The sequence below is a fragment of the Trachurus japonicus genome, chromosome 8 (assembly GCF_045865225.1).
Source record: "Trachurus japonicus isolate A0001 chromosome 8, Traja_1.0".
Classification (NCBI taxonomy): Eukaryota; Metazoa; Chordata; class Actinopteri; order Carangiformes; family Carangidae; genus Trachurus; species Trachurus japonicus.
Genome location: NC_140914.1, coordinates 2,005,563 through 2,026,295, shown reverse-complemented (window position 1 = coordinate 2,026,295; position 20,733 = coordinate 2,005,563). Strand labels below are relative to the sequence as shown.

The 20,733-nt window shown below is 42.9% G+C and overlaps 1 protein-coding gene and 1 long non-coding RNA gene across 2 annotated transcripts in view; one reads left to right on the top strand and one right to left on the bottom strand.

Annotated features, from left to right (window-relative positions):
• Positions 1–20,733, top strand: part of LOC146982292 (uncharacterized) — an 81,851-nt gene that overhangs the window by 31,493 nt on the left and 29,625 nt on the right. The window lies entirely within an intron of this gene.
• LOC146982294 (protein NLRC3-like) overlaps positions 1–20,733 on the bottom strand; it is a 46,817-nt gene that overhangs the window by 9,843 nt on the left and 16,241 nt on the right. Inside the window, exon 2 of the mRNA XM_085785495.1 lies at positions 18,939–20,576. Within this exon, the coding sequence (XP_085641621.1) occupies positions 18,939–20,576 (1,638 nt within the window). The remainder of the gene's footprint in view (positions 1–18,938; positions 20,577–20,733) is intronic.

Sequence of the window (20,733 nt, the reverse complement as noted above, 5' to 3'; positions counted from 1 at the left end):
GTCATAGCCGCAGCTCTCTAACCTGTAACCAGGGCAACAAACAGGTCGACCTTTCTTTCCTGTTTTTGAAATTGATTTTAAGAACTACCTTGAATGTATTAAAAGAATTGATAATAAAACATGTATACACACTGTTAACATAATTTAAGAAATATTTGGAGAAATGTAGCCTAATATGTCCTGCCATTTTCTTTCTTCCTTTTATTTAATTTAATTTTTTAAATTATATTTATGTTACCTATGTAATGACTTATGCACTTTATCCACTTTATGTCTCATACTGTATTTGTTTATTTAATTCCTTGATGCCTGAATGTTTGTATTGTCCACAGTCAATGTTCTGACTGTGATTGGAACTTTTAAATAAAGTTTGAAAAAAAAAAAAAAAACCAGGGCAACAAACTACGCTGGACATAGAAACTACAACAACAACAATGTGGGACTAGTGTAAAGCTTTTGAAGGACGAAGCAGAAGCAGATGTTTTAGTGAAAGTGTCGGTGTGGACAGGGCCTGAGTCAGACTGAGACAACAGGGAGTAGCTGTCCTCCTGCTGTCCCCCCTTTAGTCTCAGTAGTTCACTCTGACTCTTCTTCCCTCCACACTTCACAGGGACTGACACTCACAGACTTTAACGGTGAATAATAATAATAAAGTTGTTTAACACTCACCTAACGCAGCTTCACCGTTATTCCCTCTGTCGTCTTAAAATGGCGTCTGAACTAAATACTTTCACTTTCTATCTCCTCCCTCTGTGTGTTTACAGGAAACAGCTGACACTGTTACTGACAAGGAAAACTAATGTCTGAGAAAACAGAAACAGATTTTACATTTTATAAATGTTGAAAGTTCCTGTTGAGTTGTACTTGTTGATTTTCAGAACAAACAATAACTCTGTTTAATAAAATCTGTACAGTAAAAGGTTCTGCAGTTCCTCACTCTGACCACAGGGAGGCAGTCAAGTCCAACTCCAGACGTCACCACAATAAAGGTTCATTCCCACAAGTGGAGAGCACAATCCAGAAATGTTATTAGTCTGATCTGATCACAGAAATAAGGACAATTATGTATTTTCCTCATTAATCTGATCTGACTTATGACCAAACGTCACATTCATAAATGTCAGAAACAAACAAGACGACACGTTTCTTGGTTTATCAACACAGAAATGGAGCAGAAACATTTAAACAATTTCCTCTGTACAAAACAAAAAGCAGCTGAAACATTTATGCACTATGTTTAATGTCTTTACTTGAATTATTATTCACTAATCATCTGTTTTAGGTTTTTATATTTGTGTTTATTTATATGGTATCGTTTTAATATTATAGATTGATAATTTATTTTTTTATTCTTTGTCTGTATTTGTTTTTATTTGACCACAACGATTTTGAATGATTTCTCAAAATAAGTGATCTCATGTTGCCTTTGTCAGTGCTGGTTGACTGTTTGAAATAAAGTTGTTTATTATTAAAAAATAATAATTTGAGAGTGCATTTAACACATGTGAACACACTCACTTGCTCTCACATTGTTAACTCCTTTAACACAAAACATTAGAAGGTTTTCTACCTTCAACTTACATCATGTAACCTAATCTAATCTGTGACTCTACAAACACAAACTTTACAAACTTCTCAACTTTAACTCTGTTGCAGGTTTTGTCTTCTCATCTGCTGCCATCTTGTCTGTTGGACAATACTTCAAACTTTATTTTTCCTTCGTTATCAGTCGACCTCAGAAAATGATCTTTAATATCAACGTGCTCACATCTCTGTCGACTCACAGCTTCTTTTTTATTGTGTAAAGACAAACAACACGAGACACATGTGGTGTTAACAAGAATAAAAGACAAACGAAACGAACATGGAACTTAAAGCAGAAGTAAGTGATATATTTGTGTTAATCTAAGTCTTAAATAGTTATATCTTCCGACAGCAATCACTTCTATAGAGGGTTTGGTCTGAAACACGGGTCTGTCAGTCCCTCTGCTCTGCTCTGAGCCCAGGAGAAAACATTTATCGTATCCTACAGTTTTTATCCAATGAGGAGAGAGAACGGCATGCAGGGCTGTGTGTGCAGCCAAGGAACGCCGTGAATGTGGTGACGTAGCGACGAGGACTGTTATGGTGCGTTCAAGGAAACTCGTATTTTTCCGACCGTGAAGTGGTACCAGTTCGATCTGGTACGAGTTCACGGGTCAGAAGTTACGAGTGGCCGTTATAGTGACTTTCACCGGTAAAACAGGTCGGAAAAACACGAGTGGGTTGCCTGAAACGCTACAAAGTCGTAAGTTGTGACTTGAAGCTGTAATTTACGATTTCAAAAGCCTGCCTGGAACGCAGCATTAGCCAAAACGACCGGATCACTCACTTCTGCTTTAAAGACGAGATCACGCAATAGCAATAACACCAGTAGTACCAAAGAGAAAAAGAAAAATACATCAGTAACAATAATGATAAATAATGGTAATAAAAATAATAAATATAAATACATAATAATAAAAGGGTAATATTGATAAACATAGCGAGTAATAGAAGTAGGCTAATAAAGTGATGAGAGGTTTCATGTGTGAGAGAAGAAAACAAGTAAAAAGGAGATAATAGTAATATTAACAATAATAATACAATAACAGTAATAACAATAGTTAAACAAACGACAAAAAAGAGAGAGAAAGAAGTGAACGAGATAGAGAAGGAAAAAACAAAACAACAAAGCTTCTTAGCTAATGCTCCTGTTCCTTGGTTATCTTCATAAACCATACCTGTGGTGTGTAGCTGAGTCAGTATTTAGATTTAATGCGTTTTTAAGTTGATATTATCTATGTGAACTTCAGCTAAAACTAAAACCCACTCCACATATGATTCAGACCAGTGGTAAATATGTTAACCAGCTAAACTGTTGTTGCTGCAGCAGTTTGGTTCAGAGAACGATGGTTCCTGGTTGCAGCTGTTGTTGCAGGTGGGGCGTTAATTAGCGGTGCACCCCCCAAAACGCGCCAAAACGTCGCTGCTGCTGGAAGAGCCGAGACACACGGTGAAACTCTCTCCGTTATTTGTAGATAATATGCTCTTAAAGTCCTTACTTACCATGAATATCACACACACACTGAGTGATGAGGTGGCGGCCATGTTTAAAGTGTGTGTGACTGTGTGTTGTTTTTCTTTGTTCACGGTGAGACGAGGATTTAACGATCTCATCTCATTAGCATACATGTGTTTGTGTTGTGGCTTTGTTCTGTGTGTTTAAAGTTCATCTGCTGTGGATCCAACTGAAACTGCCACTATACGATCTCATGTCTACAGAAATATCTGATTGATTAGTGAACATTCAGTTTGAAACTGGAAACTACAGCTGCATCTCAATAAATCTGAATATCATGGAAAAGTCCATTTACAGTAGTTCAAGTCAAATAACCACAACAAGTATTGAGTGCACATAGATGGACTAACTTTTCACAAGGACAATATTTCTGTATTAAAGGAGTCATCACCCGGAAATCGCATTTTTCCTTGTTAAAACCTGTATACTGGTGTTGGACCTCAGTGGAAACTTGCCTGAAAACCTGGGGTTTGAAAGTGGCTGAGTTTTTTCGTTTGGGCTCTTTGTTTAAGCCAGAGCAGCTCATGAGGCAGCGCACCTCAACATTACGAGATTTTGATTCTGCGCCTACGGTGACGTCACCGTGGCGCCTGCTTTCATAAACACACCTCTCTTCCACCACCCCGACTTCTGCCGCGCCGCCATTACGGGTTGTTTTATTTCCCACTGTAGCGCTGTTATTTCGTCACTTTATTAAGTTTTAATAATTTTTCATGCGAGAAAGTAAGGGTTTAGATCCCCAATGTGCGGTTAGTTTATCCAAATGACGGCTGTTTAGAAGTTTTCTCCGCGTTGGGAGAAGTGAGGTGCAGCCAGCTGCAGCCAGCACCAGAGGAGCGGAGGAGGAGTGACTCCTCAACCCGCCTGCAGTGCTCGTTTAGCCGGCTGATAACAACGTCGTCGTGCCGCCGGAGGAAAGGGTCGTTAATTTATTAAGTTTTAATATTTTTTCATGTGAGAAAGTAAGGGTTTAGATCCCCAATGTGCGGTTAGTATATCCAAATGACGGCTTAGAAGTTTGCTTCGCGTTGGGAGAAGTGCAGCTCCAGCGAGGCAGAGGAGCGGAGAGTGACTCGTCAGCAACCCGCCTGCAGCTGCTCGTTAACCGGTCAAACTACGTTGTCATCCCCGCGGAGGAAACGGTCGTTAATTAACTTACCCGCAGGTTTGCAGAGGTTTACCGCCGACTGGTTAAATTCTTTTTAGGAGATAAATGTTTGTCTCATTGATGAAATCTAACAATTGTGGCAGTAGCATTAGTTTGTTTGAATGAAAAGTGAAGCTTCACACAGAGCAGCAGCAGCTTTGCCCCGGGGCTCTGTAGCCTACGTACAGAAATCACCACATTTGCATCAATAAATACATGTTTTACAATGAACCGATACAATTTTGTTTTATTTTATGAAGTTATAACATGGTTACGGTACACGACAGAGCAGCATAGTATGCGGTTTCCAATACAGCCTGCATGTAGCCCACAGGGCCAGCCACCATTCCGGCTCTGTCCTCCCTGCGTCCAATCAATGCGCGCCTCATTACATATTAATACAATGAACATCCGGACCAGTCAAAACCTCGCGCCTACTCTCACGAGAGAAAGTTGCCATATGAAAAAGTGTCAGAACAAGCTCTATGTTTGAATTTTTTTTTTTTAAATGTTTCCAATAAGTTTTAAGAACTGATTCAAAGCAATTTAAGGGGGATTGGATACATAAAAAACCAGGTGATGACTCCTTTAAAAAAGCTTCTTCCTCTTTTTTTTTAAATAAATCTTTTGTAATATTTTTTTTTTTTTAGAAACTGAATTTTATGTCTTCATTAAGCCATAATAATGAATCTATATAATGTGTTAGCTTCACTGTTTGAATTGAATTACTGACATGAATAAACTTTTCCATGATGTTCTAATTTATTGAGATGCACCTGTATCTTATTGATTAGTGTATATTCTGTTTGAAGTGTTAAAAATGAATGTGATTAATGAGATAAAACATAAAACATTGTCGATGCAGCTAATGTGCTCCTACTGTTGTGTGCAGAATAAAATCCTGAGATGGTCTCCAACAACGTCCTGTTTCCTGTGAGGTGAGTGGTGCCAGTGGGTTGCAGTCTGCTACAGGTGAGTGTTGGTGTCTGTCAGCAGCTTCAGGTAGTTGCACCAGCTACATCACTCCTGTGTGCTGGCCTGGGCCTTGGATTTGTCACATCTGTAGACATTTTATTCTTCTTATGACTCATTTACACCAACACATTCATTATCTCCAAATAAAGTTCCAATCCAATGAACATACAGACACTATAAATCATATTACAGTGATATTTGTGCATAATCATCAACCTTATTTAAAGCAGATATCAGTGGCACGGCCGTTTCGGCTAATGCTGTGTTCAAGGCAGGCTTTTGAAACCGTAAGTTACAGCTTCAAGTCACAACTACGACTTGGTAGCGTTCCAGGTAACCCGTAGCTCGTGTTTTTACCGTCCTGTTGTCTGTGAAAGTTCCCTATAACGGCCACTCGTAACTTCCGACCCGTGAACTCGTACCAGATCGAACTGGTATGACTTCACAGGAAGGAAAAACACAAAGTACGAGTTTCCTTGAACGCACCATGAGTTAGCAGCCCCCGCCCTTGTCAGGCATCAATTGGTCCTCGTGCTACGTCACCACATTCACGCGCATCCCTTGGCTGCACACACAGCCCTTCATGCCGTTCTCTCCCCTCATTGGATAACACTTGTATCCCACAAGGAAAATTTTCTCCTCGGGTTACAGCAGAGCAGAGTGACGGAGAGACTCGTGTTTAGGCTGAAATACTTCATGTAAGTGATTGCTGACGGAAAATAGGACTATTTAGGACTTATATTAACAAAAACATTCCACTGATATCTGCTTTAACCAAGTTAACAAAGACCACATTCTTATCAGTGGCAACAGCCTGGTAATAAACTCTTCAGCTCATTAATTAAAGCAGAAGTAAGTGATATATTTGTGTTAATATAAGTCTTAAATAGTTATATCTTCCGACAGCAATCACTTACATAGAGTGTTTGGTCTGAAACACGGGTCTGTCAGTCACTCTGCTCTGCTCTGAGCCCAGGAGAAAACATTTATCGTATCCTACAGTTTTTATCCAATGAGGAGAGAGAACGACATGCAGGGCTGTGTGTGCAGCCAAGGGACGCCGTGAATGTGGCGACGTAGGGACGAGGACTGTTATGGTGCGTTCAAGGAAATTCGTATTTTTCCGACCGTGAAGTCGTACCTGTTCGATCTGGTGCGAGTTCACGGGTCAGAAGTTACGAGTGGCCGTTATAGTGACTTTCACCGGTAAAACAGGTCGGAAAAACACGAGTGGGTTGCCTGGAACGCTACAAAGTCGTAAGTTGTGACTTGAAGCTGTAATTTACGATTTCAAAAGCCTGCCTGGAACGCAGCATTAGCGAAAACGACCGGACCACTTACTTTTGCTTTAACACTCCAGAACTTATGCATTAACTTTTCATAACTTAGGTTCAGTTGTTTACAACAATTTCACAACAAAACAAGTCATGGACCCACAACACACACACATCACACAAACTCCCACAGACAACACTGGAGACACAGCGTCACATTTTATCAACAAAAACAAACCTTTATTCATAGAGCACTTTTCATACAAAAGGAAGCAGCTCAAAGTGCTTTATGCAATAAAATAAACAGCAGTCAACATCCTCTGTCATTCAGCATTCACAGTTACTCACACACACAAATGTTCTCCATGTAAACGTAGGCACATGCCCCACCACAATCCCTGCTATAATTCTGCCCCCTAGTGTCCAAACAAGAGAACTCCTCCTACTGGAATCAGCTCCAGGTCAACAAACCGAATCATACAGACATAAATATTCTTTCCTCCATAAATATGATAAAATGCAGTTACATTAATACATTATGAGTTAAATGTAAATAATTTATCTGCTCACACCATAGGACAGGTTTGTCTCAGGTCATTTGTAGCCCAGAGCAATTAAACAGTTATGCATTCAGTGGAACTCATCATTTTAACTCATGTCTAAAAAACACACTTGACATAAATAGTTTCATATTTTACATAAAAGCACTTTAGATGAACACACTCATTTAAAAATGATTCCACACCCCTGGGCTTAGAGGTTCTGTGAGTGTTAAAGTTTGATTTCACAAAAACATGGGCATCACCAACCATCAACTGTCTGCACAAACATTTATAATAACAGCATGAGCACAGAAAAACAGCAACAGATCAAAGTAGGAGTTTGTTATGCGTTGTATGTAGCATAGTTAAGGTAAAAAACAAACAAATCTTGCATAGTTCCTCTTTAACCGTCTTCTCTGTCAGCGATACTGAAGGTTGTGAACAGCACCAACCCGCCCCAGCACCACGGCAACCGTCTCACCAACAGCTGCACACACACAACATTTCCTGTGTCTCTCCCAACACATTCATTATCTCCAAATAAAGTTCAATCCAGTTAACATACAGACACTATCAACAAAAACAGACCTTTATTCATAAAGCACTTTTCATACAAAAGGAAGCAGCTCAAAGTTCTTTATGCAGTAAAATAAACAGCAGTCACAGCCGCTCTCATTCAACATTCACACACACAAATGTACTACATGTAGGCACTCACACTTCTCTAAAGTTTAACTAAGAAGTTTCAGTAATTCCTTTGGGGTTTGAGACAACACTCACCTGAAAAACACAGGAAAGAAACAGTGACACAGAGAGACGAGGCTGCTTGAACTGAGTCTCCATGGCGATGAGGAAAACCCATCCAGACATGCCCCACCACAATCCCTGCTCTAATTCTGCCCCCTAGTGTCCAAACAAGAGAACTCCATCACCTCTAGGTCAACAAACCATATCACACAGACATAAATATTCTTTCTTCCAAAAACATATGATGAAATGCAGTTATATTAATACATTAGGAGTTAAATGTAAATAATTTATCTCCACAAATGTCCCACTCTGTCAGCATGAACCAGTTCTAGAGCTGCTTTGGCTCTAACATCCTGAACACACACTTCACACTGTGGGACAGGTTTGTCTCTGGTCATTTGTAGCCCACAGCAATTAAACAGTTTTGCATTCACTTCAGTAGAGCTCATCATTTAAATTCATGTTTGAAAATGCACTTGAAATAAATAGTTTCATATTTTACATAAAAGCACTTAAAATGAACACACTCATTTAAAAATGATAAAGTGGGTCAAACAGCAAAGTCAAGTGGAGGTGCACGGTAGCCAGTGAAATGCTTCATCCACTTCCTGAGTGAAGACCAGCTGGTCAGGTGAGGACAGGTGAGTTTTAATATGTAGTCAGCTGACTCATGTTTCCGTTAACCATGATGATAATTGTTGCCGTTGTAAACTGTGTCGGTCCATGCTAGTGCTAATACAATCCACTCGCTGTGATGCTAATTACTTCAAGTTAAATCCTATTGGGTTAGCCTAACAGTGTTAATGGCTTTGAAGTGGTGAGTGAGAATATCTTAGTAAATACTGCTGAGCAGCAGACATTTTCTGACTACATGCTGTGTAAAAGAAACTGTTATTCAATGTGTTCTGAAATACTTTGTGTAAAGTACTGCAGCTGGCTGTGGGTTAACACGGGTTCATATCAAATATTTACTGTTAATGCTGGTATTTCTGTAGCTAATAAAAGTTAAATGATGTTCTGAAGATTCATAGTCTTTGTAATTCATTAGAGTTTAACCGTATATTTAAAGGTGCACTGGTGAGTTAAATTTTGAGATCTCCCTTATGTATTTGACCTGCAACTGAAATGTAGTAAAAATGTCAAATTGCTCACAACTTAGCATCAAGTAATTGTATCTTGACCTTGTCTCAGGTCCCAGAGTGAATACTTTTCAAAATGCCACCCTGCTGAGATCGTGGAGCCGACCTAGAGTGATCCAGAGATTTGTGAAGATTTCAACAGTTTCCAGAGAGAGAAGATGTTCCAGTACTGGATGACGAGCCAAGCCCAGAGAGATACTGAACCACTGGCTTTCAGCAAGGAGACAGCAAACTAGGTAACACTTATGTATTCCTCCTCTTTGTCAAGAATGGTTACACTTTACATTCATCATTTACTGTGTGTTGATGATGTAATACATTTTGTCTGAGGATTTTAAAGGTAGTGGAAAGTTCCCACCACCTTTGTTAACCTGGTCTGGTCCTGTGAAAGAGGATCCACCACAGACACAGGTAGGTGTACAACAAAAACAAGTCTTTATTATAGTGAGTCATTCATGAAGAAATACTTGTGACATCTGAAACTGCAACCAGCCCCACAGAGGGCCAGGCAGCTGCTGCACAACCCTGCAACACACAGCACCACAAATGAATGAGAGATTTACACAGACACACTGCACACAATACTAAATGCACAGCAACCTTTACACTGCACACAGAGGGAACTCAGTGACAAAACACACATCAGTACAGACCAGTCCACTCTGGAGGCAGCTCAAAACCACTTCCACCACAGAAACACCTGCCACAATCATTTTTTATATCAGTCGATATCGATATTTATCACAATATAACTCAAAACACTATTTTTGTCAAGTCTAAATGTTCCCTCATACTCACAAGTGAGATTTGAAGATATCAGAAGGTTATTTCTGATTTAAATATTTATTTTCCGTCAAAAATTGAACATGACAGATGTAATGATGAACATATAAAATATATATATATATATATAGAGAGAGAGAGAGATTATTTTGTGCAGATGCATTTTAATTTGATGTACCTGCGTTTCAAACCATGGTAAATCACTGTTAATAATTATTGTTAGGAATCATTAACATGTGACAGCCTCTGCACAGAGGATATAGGCCTATGAAAATAATTATTATATTTAAAGGTATAGTGCGTAACTTCTACGGGTCTGTAAATATCCGTTTCACATAAACAGTGTTAATGAACATGGTGCTTACATTAATGTGTTCACTGTTGTCATAGCAACCTGATCTGAACCTCCCATCATGTTTAGAAACACTGAATAATGTGGAAATGGAAATGAGCTGCAGTTCTTCACCACACCACAAGATGGAGCTGATTGACCAGAATGGATGAAGAAGGAAACAGGAGGAAGAGGAAGAGGAGGAGGAGGAGGAGATAGAAGGAAAAAGAGGAGGAAGAAGAGGAGGAGAGAAAGAGGAACAGGAGGAGAAGAGGAGGAGGAAGAAGAGAGAGGAAGAGTATAAGAAGAAGATGAGGAGAGAGGAGGAGGAGGTTGTTTTCATTTCAACGTTAATGAACGAAACTAAACTTTCATTCCTCCATGTCGCGGTTTCTTCTTCTCCGTTTGGTTTTTATTCAGATTGAACTGATTCAGTGTCAGTTTGTTGCTCGGATCAATATTCAGATTTTTATTTGATTTATTTTAGGCCAAAAATCAAAGTGAAGACGAAGTGAGAGCTGAAAACCTCAGAGTGAGTGTTTGTCATAGTTTAGCTGAGGACGAACTGGACCGAGCACATTCCTCTGTGTGTGTGTGTGTGTGTGTGTGTGTGTGTGTGTGTGTGTGTGTGTGGTGAATCCTGTTGGGTGAGGTCTGGCCTGTGATTGGCTGCTTCTTCCTGTCACTTCCTGTCTCTTATTGAATAATTCTGACGACATTAAAACTGCTGAGTCACTGTAAAACACTCAGTCAGTCATAGATTCTAACTTCACTTTAAAGGTGAATTCATTTTTTTAAAAGTTGTGACTAAAAATATCAAATGAAAACATTTTGATTTTAAAGTAAAAACAAAATAAATGTTTAAAGTTGAAATAATAAAGTTTGGTTTTAATCAGAAGCTGTAACGTTACAGCTCAGAGACGATGTAATCATGATGACATCACAACCAGTTTTAAAAAGACAAACTCATTTTTATTTCAAACTTTCAAACAGGAAGTCACTTTAATGAGACGGTGATGTCACAACTGACTGATGATGTCACAGCTTTGTTGACCTGCAAGGAGGAAGAAGAGGAGGAAGAGGAGGAGGAGGAGGAGGAGGAGGAAGAAGAGGAAGAAGAGGAGGAAGAGGAGGAGGAAGAGGAGAAGGAGGAAGAAGAGGAGGAGGAGGAGGAGGAGGAAGAAGAAGAGGAGGAAGAAGAGGAAGAGAGGAGGAGGAGGAAGAAGAGGAGGAGGAGGAGCAGAGAGTGTGTAGAGGATCAGATGAGTCCAGAGACAGTGATGATCTCTGTCAGGTCCAGAACACACAGGGAGGATGGTGGACTGGACTCTGAGAGAGACAGTGGAGCTGCTCTCAGGTCAGTGAGGGAGGGAGGAGGGAGGAGTGTACCATCTGAGAAGAGAAGAGGTGATGGATCAGTGATTGTCCCTCTCTCTGCTCTGATTGGCTGACTGTTGTCTCTCTCTGTTCTGATTGGCTGACTGTTGTCTCTCTCTGCTCTGATTGGCTGACTGTTGTCTCTCTCTGTTCTGATTGGCTGACTGTTGTCTCTCTCTCTGCTCTGATTGGCTGACTGTTGTCTCTCTCTGCTCTGATTGGCCGACTGTTGTCTCTCTCTGCTCTGATTGGCTGACTGTTGTCTCTCTCTCTCTGCTCTGATTGGCTGACTGTTGTCTCTCTCTCTGCTCTGATTGGCTGACTGTTGTCTCTCTCTCTGCTCTGATTGGCCGACTGTTGTCTCTCTCTGCTCTGATTGGCTGACTGTTGTCTCTCTCTCTCTGCTCTGATTGGCTGACTGTTGTCTCTCTCTCTCTCTCTGCTCTGATTGGCTGACTGTTGTCGCTCTCTCTCTCTCTGCTCTGATTGGCTGACTGTTGTCTCTCTCTGCTCTGATTGGCTGACTGTTGTCTCTCTCTGCTCTGATTGGCTGACTGTTGTCTTTCTCTCTCTGCTCTGATTGGCTGACTGTTGTCTCTCTCTGCTCTGATTGGCTGACTGTTGTCTCTCTCTGCTCTGATTGGCTGACTGTTGTCTCTCTCTCTGCTCTGATTGGCTGACTGTTGTCTCTCTCTCTGCTCTGATTGGCCGACTGTTGTCTCTCTCTCTGCTCTGATTGGCTGACTGTTGTCTCTCTCTCTGCTCTGATTGGCCGACTGTTGTCTCTCTCTGCTCTGATTGGCTGACTGTTGTCTCTCTCTCTCTGCTCTGATTGGCTGACTGTTGCCTCTCTCTCTCTCTCTGCTCTGATTGGCTGACTGTTGTCGCTCTCTCTCTCTCTGCTCTGATTGGCTGACTGTTGTCTCTCTCTGCTCTGATTGGCTGACTGTTGTCTCTCTCTGCTCTGATTGGCTGACTGTTGTCTTTCTCTCTCTGCTCTGATTGGCTGACTGTTGTCTCTCTCTGCTCTGATTGGCTGACTGTTGTCTCTCTCTGCTCTGATTGGCTGACTGTTGTCTCTCTCTCTCTCTGCTCTGATTGGCTGACTGTTGTCTCTCTCTGCTCTGATTGGCTGACTGTTGTCTCTCTCTCTCTCTGCTCTGATTGGCTGACTGTTGTCTCCCTGCTCTGATTGGCTGACTGTTGTCTCTCTCTGCTCTGATTGGCTGACTGTTGTCTCTCTCTGCTCTGATTGGCTGACTGTTGTCTCTCTCTCTCTCTGCTCTGATTGGCTGACTGTTGTCTCCCTGCTCTGATTGGCTGACTGTTGTCTCTCTCTCTCTGCTCTGATTGGCTGACTGTTGTCTCCCTGCTCTGATTGGCTGACTGTTATCTCTGTTATTGTCTCACACTGACTTTAGTCCAATTGATAGCTTTCAGTGACGTCACTTCCCAGGGACCTGGCGGTCAAAAGCAACATTCCAAAATGGTCCCGTAACGGACTTTCTATGGACAAACAACCGAGTAATGACTTAAATCATCTGCCAGCAGCCGAGAAGGAAAGATATAAAAACAACTTTGGGCACTTGTGACCCATATTCAACACCAGCTCCTGTATAAAGCTGTTTCAAATGACCAGTTCCCTGCCGAAGCTCGAGTTGGGCGATGTTTACATTTACCTGGTGGAGAATCCATCATCCTCCACCGCTTGCAACCAATATTTCCGGTGTTATGGCTCAACTGGTTTCTGATTAAAAGCCCCATTTTGTAGTTTTTTGATCTTAAAATAATGTTTCTGGACTCATTGAAGTGGTAGAAATGTACTTGTAACTTTCCTGTGCGGGAACACCGTCCTGGTACCGCAGCTCCGCTGAGCTCCACAGTCTGAGCTCCAGCCCACTGAGCCCAGGCTCCCTGCTCCTCTCACCCACAAACCCCCCCCCCCGGACGGCAACGATGACGGCGGTCCGACAGCAGCGGGACCGGCGGCGGCGGCGATGGTAACCCGGCGGGACCGCCGCCACCGGACACGGCAACAGCACCGACCGCGGCGGCAGCGACACGGTAACGGGGGTCGGGACCGACCGCGGTGCGGTGAGGACGTTGTTGTTTAGCGTATTTAGCGAGTGTTTTCCATTAGTTCGTAACTTTAACATGACAGGCTTTGTCATAGTGCAGTGTTGTGCAGAGTGTCGTGTGGCGCTGACTGTCTGTAGATTGGAGGAATAGCCAGGTTCACAGAAGCATATTCGCTGCAGTAACATGTGAACTGCGGCTTGATTTGTGAATTTGTGACAAATCTGCGGACGGAAGTGCAGCACAGCTGTTGTTCGGTACTGTAACCAGTTAAATCAGACACCAGTTGGGCCATAACACCGGTATTTTTGAAGCAGCAGGGAGCAGTGTGTGTTTTCCTGCCTTGTCCTAAGCCGCAGACAGCGGGGAAGTGGATTGTTTTGACCGCCAGGGGGGCGTTCCATACGGGCCGTGACGTCACATGAAAGCTATCAATTGGACTGAAAGCAGCACAGACTGACTCCGCCCCCCTACTGACCTCACAGTCTCCAGTCTACAGTCTGGACTCTTCACTAGATCCTTCAGATCCTTCACGTCTGAAGACTTCAGGTTGTTGTCACTCAGGTCCAGTTCTCTCAGGTGGGAGGGGTTGGACTTCAGAGCTGAGACCAGAGAAGAACAGCTGATCTCTGACAAACTGCAGCCCCTCAATCTGAATAAAGAATAAAAGAAGAAGATAAATTCATTGATAATCAGAAAGAAGAGTTTTTTCTTCAACAGGTGAATTTCAGTGTCTTTGTCCAAACATGAGTTGTGAGGATCTTGTGCACATTGTTGTGATAGAGATGAAGTGAGTTGATGAGCTCATACTGGACATTTTCTCCAGAGTCTCTAGAAAACATGAGTCGTCTGACTGAGAGAAATACGAGTGTGTGTGAAGGTTGAACTGAAGTGAACAGACATTATTCATGACCACTGAGTGAAATGAGCTGAAACTGAAGAATCATTCTCACACAACAACAACTGCAAATATTCAAATATTTCAAATGTCATTCATCAATTCAATCAAAGTCAATGATTCAAGTTCTGAGTGAAGATCAATCAGGTTCAGTTGTGGATCAAAGATCTAAGATCTACAACAGTAACGGTCAGTGAACTGACCTCAGAGTCTCCAGTCTATAGTCTGGACTCTCCAGAAAACCACTCAGATCCTTCACTCCTGAATCCTGCAGGATGTTGTAGCCCAGGTCCAGTTCTCTCAGGTGTCTCAGGTGGGAGGGGTTGGACTTCAGAGCTGAGACCAGAGAAGAACAGCTGATCTCTGACAAACTGCAGCGCTCCAATCTGAATAAAGAATAAAAGAAGAAGATGAATTCATGATAACTGATCAGGTGATGATTCTCTGTTATTATTATCTTTATTAATAACTAGGCGTGTCCTCCACTAAGGATTTTCATAGTTGAATCTGATTGGTCAGATTTTCGTAGAAACATGTAGTTTTTCCCTCATTGATTCATGATCTCAGTTGGCATCAGATAACAGGACGTTCTCCATCCGTCCTTTTCCTGATCTCACTCATTAAGCTGCGATGACATCATCATCTCTCTTTCAGGGACGGTGCAGCGATGACGAGTACGAGTGTGTGCTGTGAATTAACGAGTGTGTGCTGTGAATTAACGTGTGTGGAGAATGAAAACGTGTCCCATCGTTGTGAGGACATGATACGAGCATCAGTGCTGGTTCAGACGGGTCAGAGGTCAAGTGTCACAGCACCATGGTGTTGCTGTTGTTTGTGTGTGTGTGTGTAGGTGCTGCACGATAGACAGAGAACGCGTCCCTTAGTTTAATATTGTAAATAAAACTTTCTGAATTTAGAGAAAGAGACAGAGAGAGAGAGACAGGTCCGCTGTGCTCGATCACTCACTGTGATGTTTGTATCTAAACCATCTCTCCTATTTTCTAAGAAAACAGATAAATTCTATGTAAAACCAGATGTTCAGCAGCAGGAAGCTCCTCTATATATTCACAATGGTACGTCCTTTTCTCCATAACCACATTTTGCGATGATTCGACAACGAGGTTGATCGTTCAATCAGAGCTCTCTGAATCGAATTGTGTAATAGTCGACTATTGGAGGTCACCCCTATTAATAACTTTATTGATCAACTCGTACGACTAACAGCACAGGGGTCAATGACGTGATGAAACCCAGTGTCAAGTGGTGTAACTTTGATTTCTGATAAATAAACAGGAATGAAGAGGAAAATAAATCTGGACTCAAATGAGGAATTAATTAGGGGTGCACCGAATGGCATTTTTTGGCCGAAGCCGAATACCGAATAAAATCAAAACGCTTGGCCGAATAACCGAATAATACCGAATACCGAAAGTGGTTATAAAGTTTTTAAATAAAATATTTTTTTAAACTTAATTTTCAAAGAAAGTTAATGTTTATTGACTATTCTGTCATTTGAATTTCAGGCGACCCCACGTGGGGTCCCGACCCTAAGGTTGGGAAACACTGTTTTAAAAGCTGTCGGCCACGGACGGAGTGGGCGACATGCTGGGACGAGGAACTTTAGTTTTAACTGCTGCAGCCGTCTCTCCCTCTCGTAGCCTACTCAGCATGCTGTCAGAGAATAGACTGGCTCTGATGCTGTTCAGGGTGTTTGGTTTTTAAATTATTCATTAAAAGGCGCGTTCCTTTTTAAATATTCGGCCTTGCTTTGCGTTCATTCCACCGAAGGCCGAATGTTGCTTTTTTTTGCAAATATATTCGGTTACCGATTATTCGGTGCATCCCTAGAATTAATACAACTCTGTGTTTCTGGACTCATTTTACATCATTTGTCACAGATTATTTAGAAGAAGAGTTTTTGTTTTTAGGACATGTCCTGCTCAAGATGCATAAAAATCTAAATATAGAAACAGAAAATAATCTATTTCAATTTAATGTTTTCAGAACAAAGTATATTTTTACAAATTCACTTTAATCCACTGTAGGTGGATCAGATACAACAGTCAGTGAACTGACCTCAGAGTCTCCAGTCTACAGTCTGGACTCTCCAGAAAACCACTCAGATCCTTCACTCCTGAATCCTGCAGGTTGTTTCCACTCAGGTCCAGGTGTCTCAGGTGGGAGGGGTTGGACTTCAGAGCTGAGACCAGAGAAGAACAGCTGATCTCTGATAAACTGCAGCCCATCAATCTGAATAAAGAATAAAAGCAGTGAGTTGAGGACAAAGCTCCTTGTTGACAGCGTTCAGTGTCTCATCATCTGTTCAGAGCTGAAGAAGCTTCAGAAAGAACAAGTTTAGAAAATCAAAGTCCAACAGCTGAAGCAACAGGAAGCAGGTTAAACAGTGACAGAGAGAAAACAGCTCATTAATATTCATGAGAAGCTGCTGCTGCTTCAACACAGACGCAGTGACTCCGCCTCTTCACCTGTCAGCTCCACCTGTGGCTCCATCCAGACAAACTCATGTTGTGCAGCCACATTTCTCAGAGACTCTGTCACTGAGCTCCTTCTCACTCCAACAGCTCATCTGCACTCATACAGTGTGCGTCATAGTGCACGTGTGCGTAGCGATACGCCGCTTCAATGGCCAACAGGGTTGCCAACCATCCCTTGAAATACAGAATCATCCCGTATTTGGAGACTAAAAGACGTGTCCCTTATTGAACTGATATGGGATGCACTTTGTCCTGTATTTTTGAAAATCCAATGCAGGCGATTTTCATTATGACTGCCGCTGCTGACTCTGCCTGTCTGGAATAAGCTTCTCCTTGACCAATGGGACACCATCATCTCAACTGTTTTCTCTCTTACATGTATGAACCAATGAGAAGCTGAAGCTTCAAACAACTACAACAGCTCCAGTCAGTGAACTCACCTCAGAGTCTCCAGTCTACAGTTTGGACTCTCCAGTCCAGCACACAAAAGCTTCACTGATGAATCATCCAGGTTGTTCCAGCCCAGGTCCAGGAGTCTCAGGTGGGAGGGGCTGGACTTCAGAGCTGAGGCAACGACTTCATAGTGAAGCTCTGAGAGTCGACACCAACCAAGTCTGTGATTAGAGAAGAAACAAAATGTGTGAAAGTAAAATCAGACAATTTGTACTAAACACACACAACATGTCATCATGTGATCAACATGTGCTCTTCACACTCTGGTTCAGTTCATCTTCTCTCTTTGTGTTGGACATGAAACAATAATCCTCATCAGGGCTGGAAAAACCCATTCAGATTCAGATCCACCTCCTCTTGAATCCTCCAACATCCATTCATCAAAGCCCAGATGGATGTTTAATCCAGGCTCCTGCGCCGACACAGGTAGATGTGGTCAGGTGAGTTCAGGTGTAGAGCTGCAGGTGTCACCTGAACAACGCTCACACACACTGATTTTCTCCATGAACATGAAATGAAGTCAAAGAAAATCAAGGTGAAATGTAGAAACATCTTTAGCAGCAGAAGATCTGACCACTAAAGTGTGTGTCCTGCACAGATCTAATCCACACTAAGGACACGCTCCAAGTTGTCATGGTGACATTTAAGGTGGACTGATTGATTTCCATGGGTCACTGAGCAGCACACAAGAAAACATTCCACCTTAAAAGTGTGTGAGAGCTGGCGGCTGCACAGTGACTGAGATGGTTGATGAGTAAAAAGAGAGAGAAGCTGCTTTGATCGTCCTTCACTCTTCTGACAGTTTGTGTGTCTGTGCTGATGATGGACACACAAACATGACAGTCAGTCTGTTACACTGGAGCTGCAGCTGCTTCGGCTTCACAACCAGCCACAACTGGACCAGCAGGTGAAGCGTGTGTTAGCGTACACAAACACACAACACTAGCAGCACACACACAGCAGCCTCTAGACTCCAAGGTAACAAGTGTCCAGTCAGGTAGAAACTGTGTGGAGCTGAATGGAAGCAGATCTATGTGCAGGATGTGAAGAAGCAGCTGTGACTGTTGACACACAGTGGAGCTGCTGCTGCTGCCACATCTGCTATCTGTTGCCATGACGACTCCACTGTTGCTCATGTTCAATAGAAAGTGCATTAATGGAACTGCTTTGGCTCCATTCATCATGTCAACATTCATGGTTTTAATAATGCAACAATTTACAGCATCAGTTCTCTGAGCGTCTCATTCATGTCCAAGTCAAACTGGAGTTGGGACTGAAATCTAAAACACAATCATGATGTTGAATCAGGAATCAAAGTGAATCAGAGATCAGATGGATTCAGGTGATCAGTGATCAATACCCAGCCCTGACCCTCATCACTCTGTCAGACCTGCACATTGTTCAAGTCCATCTTTGTTGGACTTTAATCTTCAGGTTGAAGCTCAAACTGAAACATCTGCAAGTTTAAAACTCAGAGTGTTAAAACATCTGGAGAAAAAACACAACTGACCTGAGACTGTGTGTGTGTGTGTGTGTGTGTGTGTGTGTGTGTGTGTGTGTGTGTGTGTGTGTGTGTGTGTCTGGACTCACTCAGCCTTCCTGCAGTTCCTCACAGCTGGGATCAGTCTCCGTCGTCCCTCCAGTGATGTCTTGTACTTCTTCAGGTCCAACTCGTCCAGAACCTGCTCTGACATCTGCAGCATGTAGGCCAGAGCTGAACACTGGATCTCAGAGAGTTCCTTCTCTGATCTGTTCTCTGACTCCAGGAACTGTTGGATCTCCTGATGAACTGACTGGTCCTTCATCTCCGTCAGACAGTGGAAGATGTTGATGCTTCTGTCAGGAGAGATTTCATCAATGTCACCCCTGTAAAACCTGCTAACACTGTCATCACTGTCCATGTCCTTGAGGTTGTTGATGGTTGTCTGGATGGTTTCTGGACTGTTGTCTGTCTGACCCAGCAGACCTCCTAACATCCTCTGGTTGGACTCCAGAGAGAGGCCATGAAGGAAGCGAACAAACAGGTCCAGGTGACCGTTTCTACTGCGGAGGGATTTCTGCATGGCTCTCTGCAGGAAGTCATCCAGGGTTAAACCATCATGTTGTTTTCCCAGGAAGTCCTTGAGGACCTGTGTGTTCCTGTTTTTGAAACAGTGGAACATGTAGACTGCAGCCAGAAACTCCTGAACACTCAGATGAACAAAGCAGCAGACTGTTTTCTGGAAGATCACACTCTCTCTTTTGAAGATCTCAGTACAGAGTCCTGAGTTCACCGAGGCCTCTGTGACATCCAGACCACACTGCTCCAGGTCTTCTTGGTAGAACATGATGTTTCCTTCCTCCAGCTGTTCAAACGCCAGCCTCCCCAGCTTCAGAAGAACTTCCCTGTCGGCATCCATCAGCTCCTGTGGACTCGTCTCATGTCCTTCACCGTACTTGTTGTTCTTCGTCTTTGTCTGGACCAGCAGGAAGTGTGAGAACAGGTCCGTCGTGGTCTTGGGCAGCTCTCCTCTCTGGTCTGTGGTCAACATGTGCTCCAGAACTGTAGCACTGATCCAGCAGAAGACTGGGACTTGACACATGATGTGGAGGGTCCTGGACGTCTGGATGTGTGAGATGATTCTTCTGGACAGATCTTCATCACTGGACCTCCTCCTGAAGTACTCCTCCATCTGGGCGTCAGTGAAGCCTCGGACCTCTGTTACCCTGTCGACACATGTAGGAGGGATCTGATTGGCTGCTGCAGGTCTGGAGGTGATCCAGACCAGAGCCGAGGGAAGCAGATTCCCCTGGATGAGGTTTGTCAGCAGCACGTTGACTGATGACGTCTGTGTGACATCAGACACAACCTCCCTGTTGTTGAAGTCCAGTGACAGTCGGCTTTCATCCAGGCCGTCAAAGATGAAGAGAAGTTTACAGACAGCCAGCTGCTCTGCTGTGACCTTCTGTAATGTTGGATGGAAAACATGGAGCAGCCTGAGAAGACTCAACCGCTGATCTCTGATCAGGTTCAGCTCCCTGAACGAAAGGAGAACCAAGATCAGAACCAGCAGACTGACATCTTGGTTCTCCAAGCCCTCGGCCCAGTCCAGAGTGAACTTCTGCACCGAGAAGGTTTTTCCAACGCCAGCGACGCCGTTGGTCAGAACCACTCTGATGGGTCTCTGTTGGACAGGTGATACCGTAGAGACGTCCTCTCTCCGTTGGACAGGTGAGACCGTAGAGACGTCCTCTCTCTGTTGGACAGGTGATACCGTAGAGACGTCCTCTCTCCGTTGGACAGGTGAGACCGTAGAGACGTCCTCTCTCTGTTGGACAGGTGAGACCGTAGAGACGTCCTCTCTCTGTTGGACAGGTGAGTCTTTAAAGATGTCGTTGCACTTGATTGGAGTG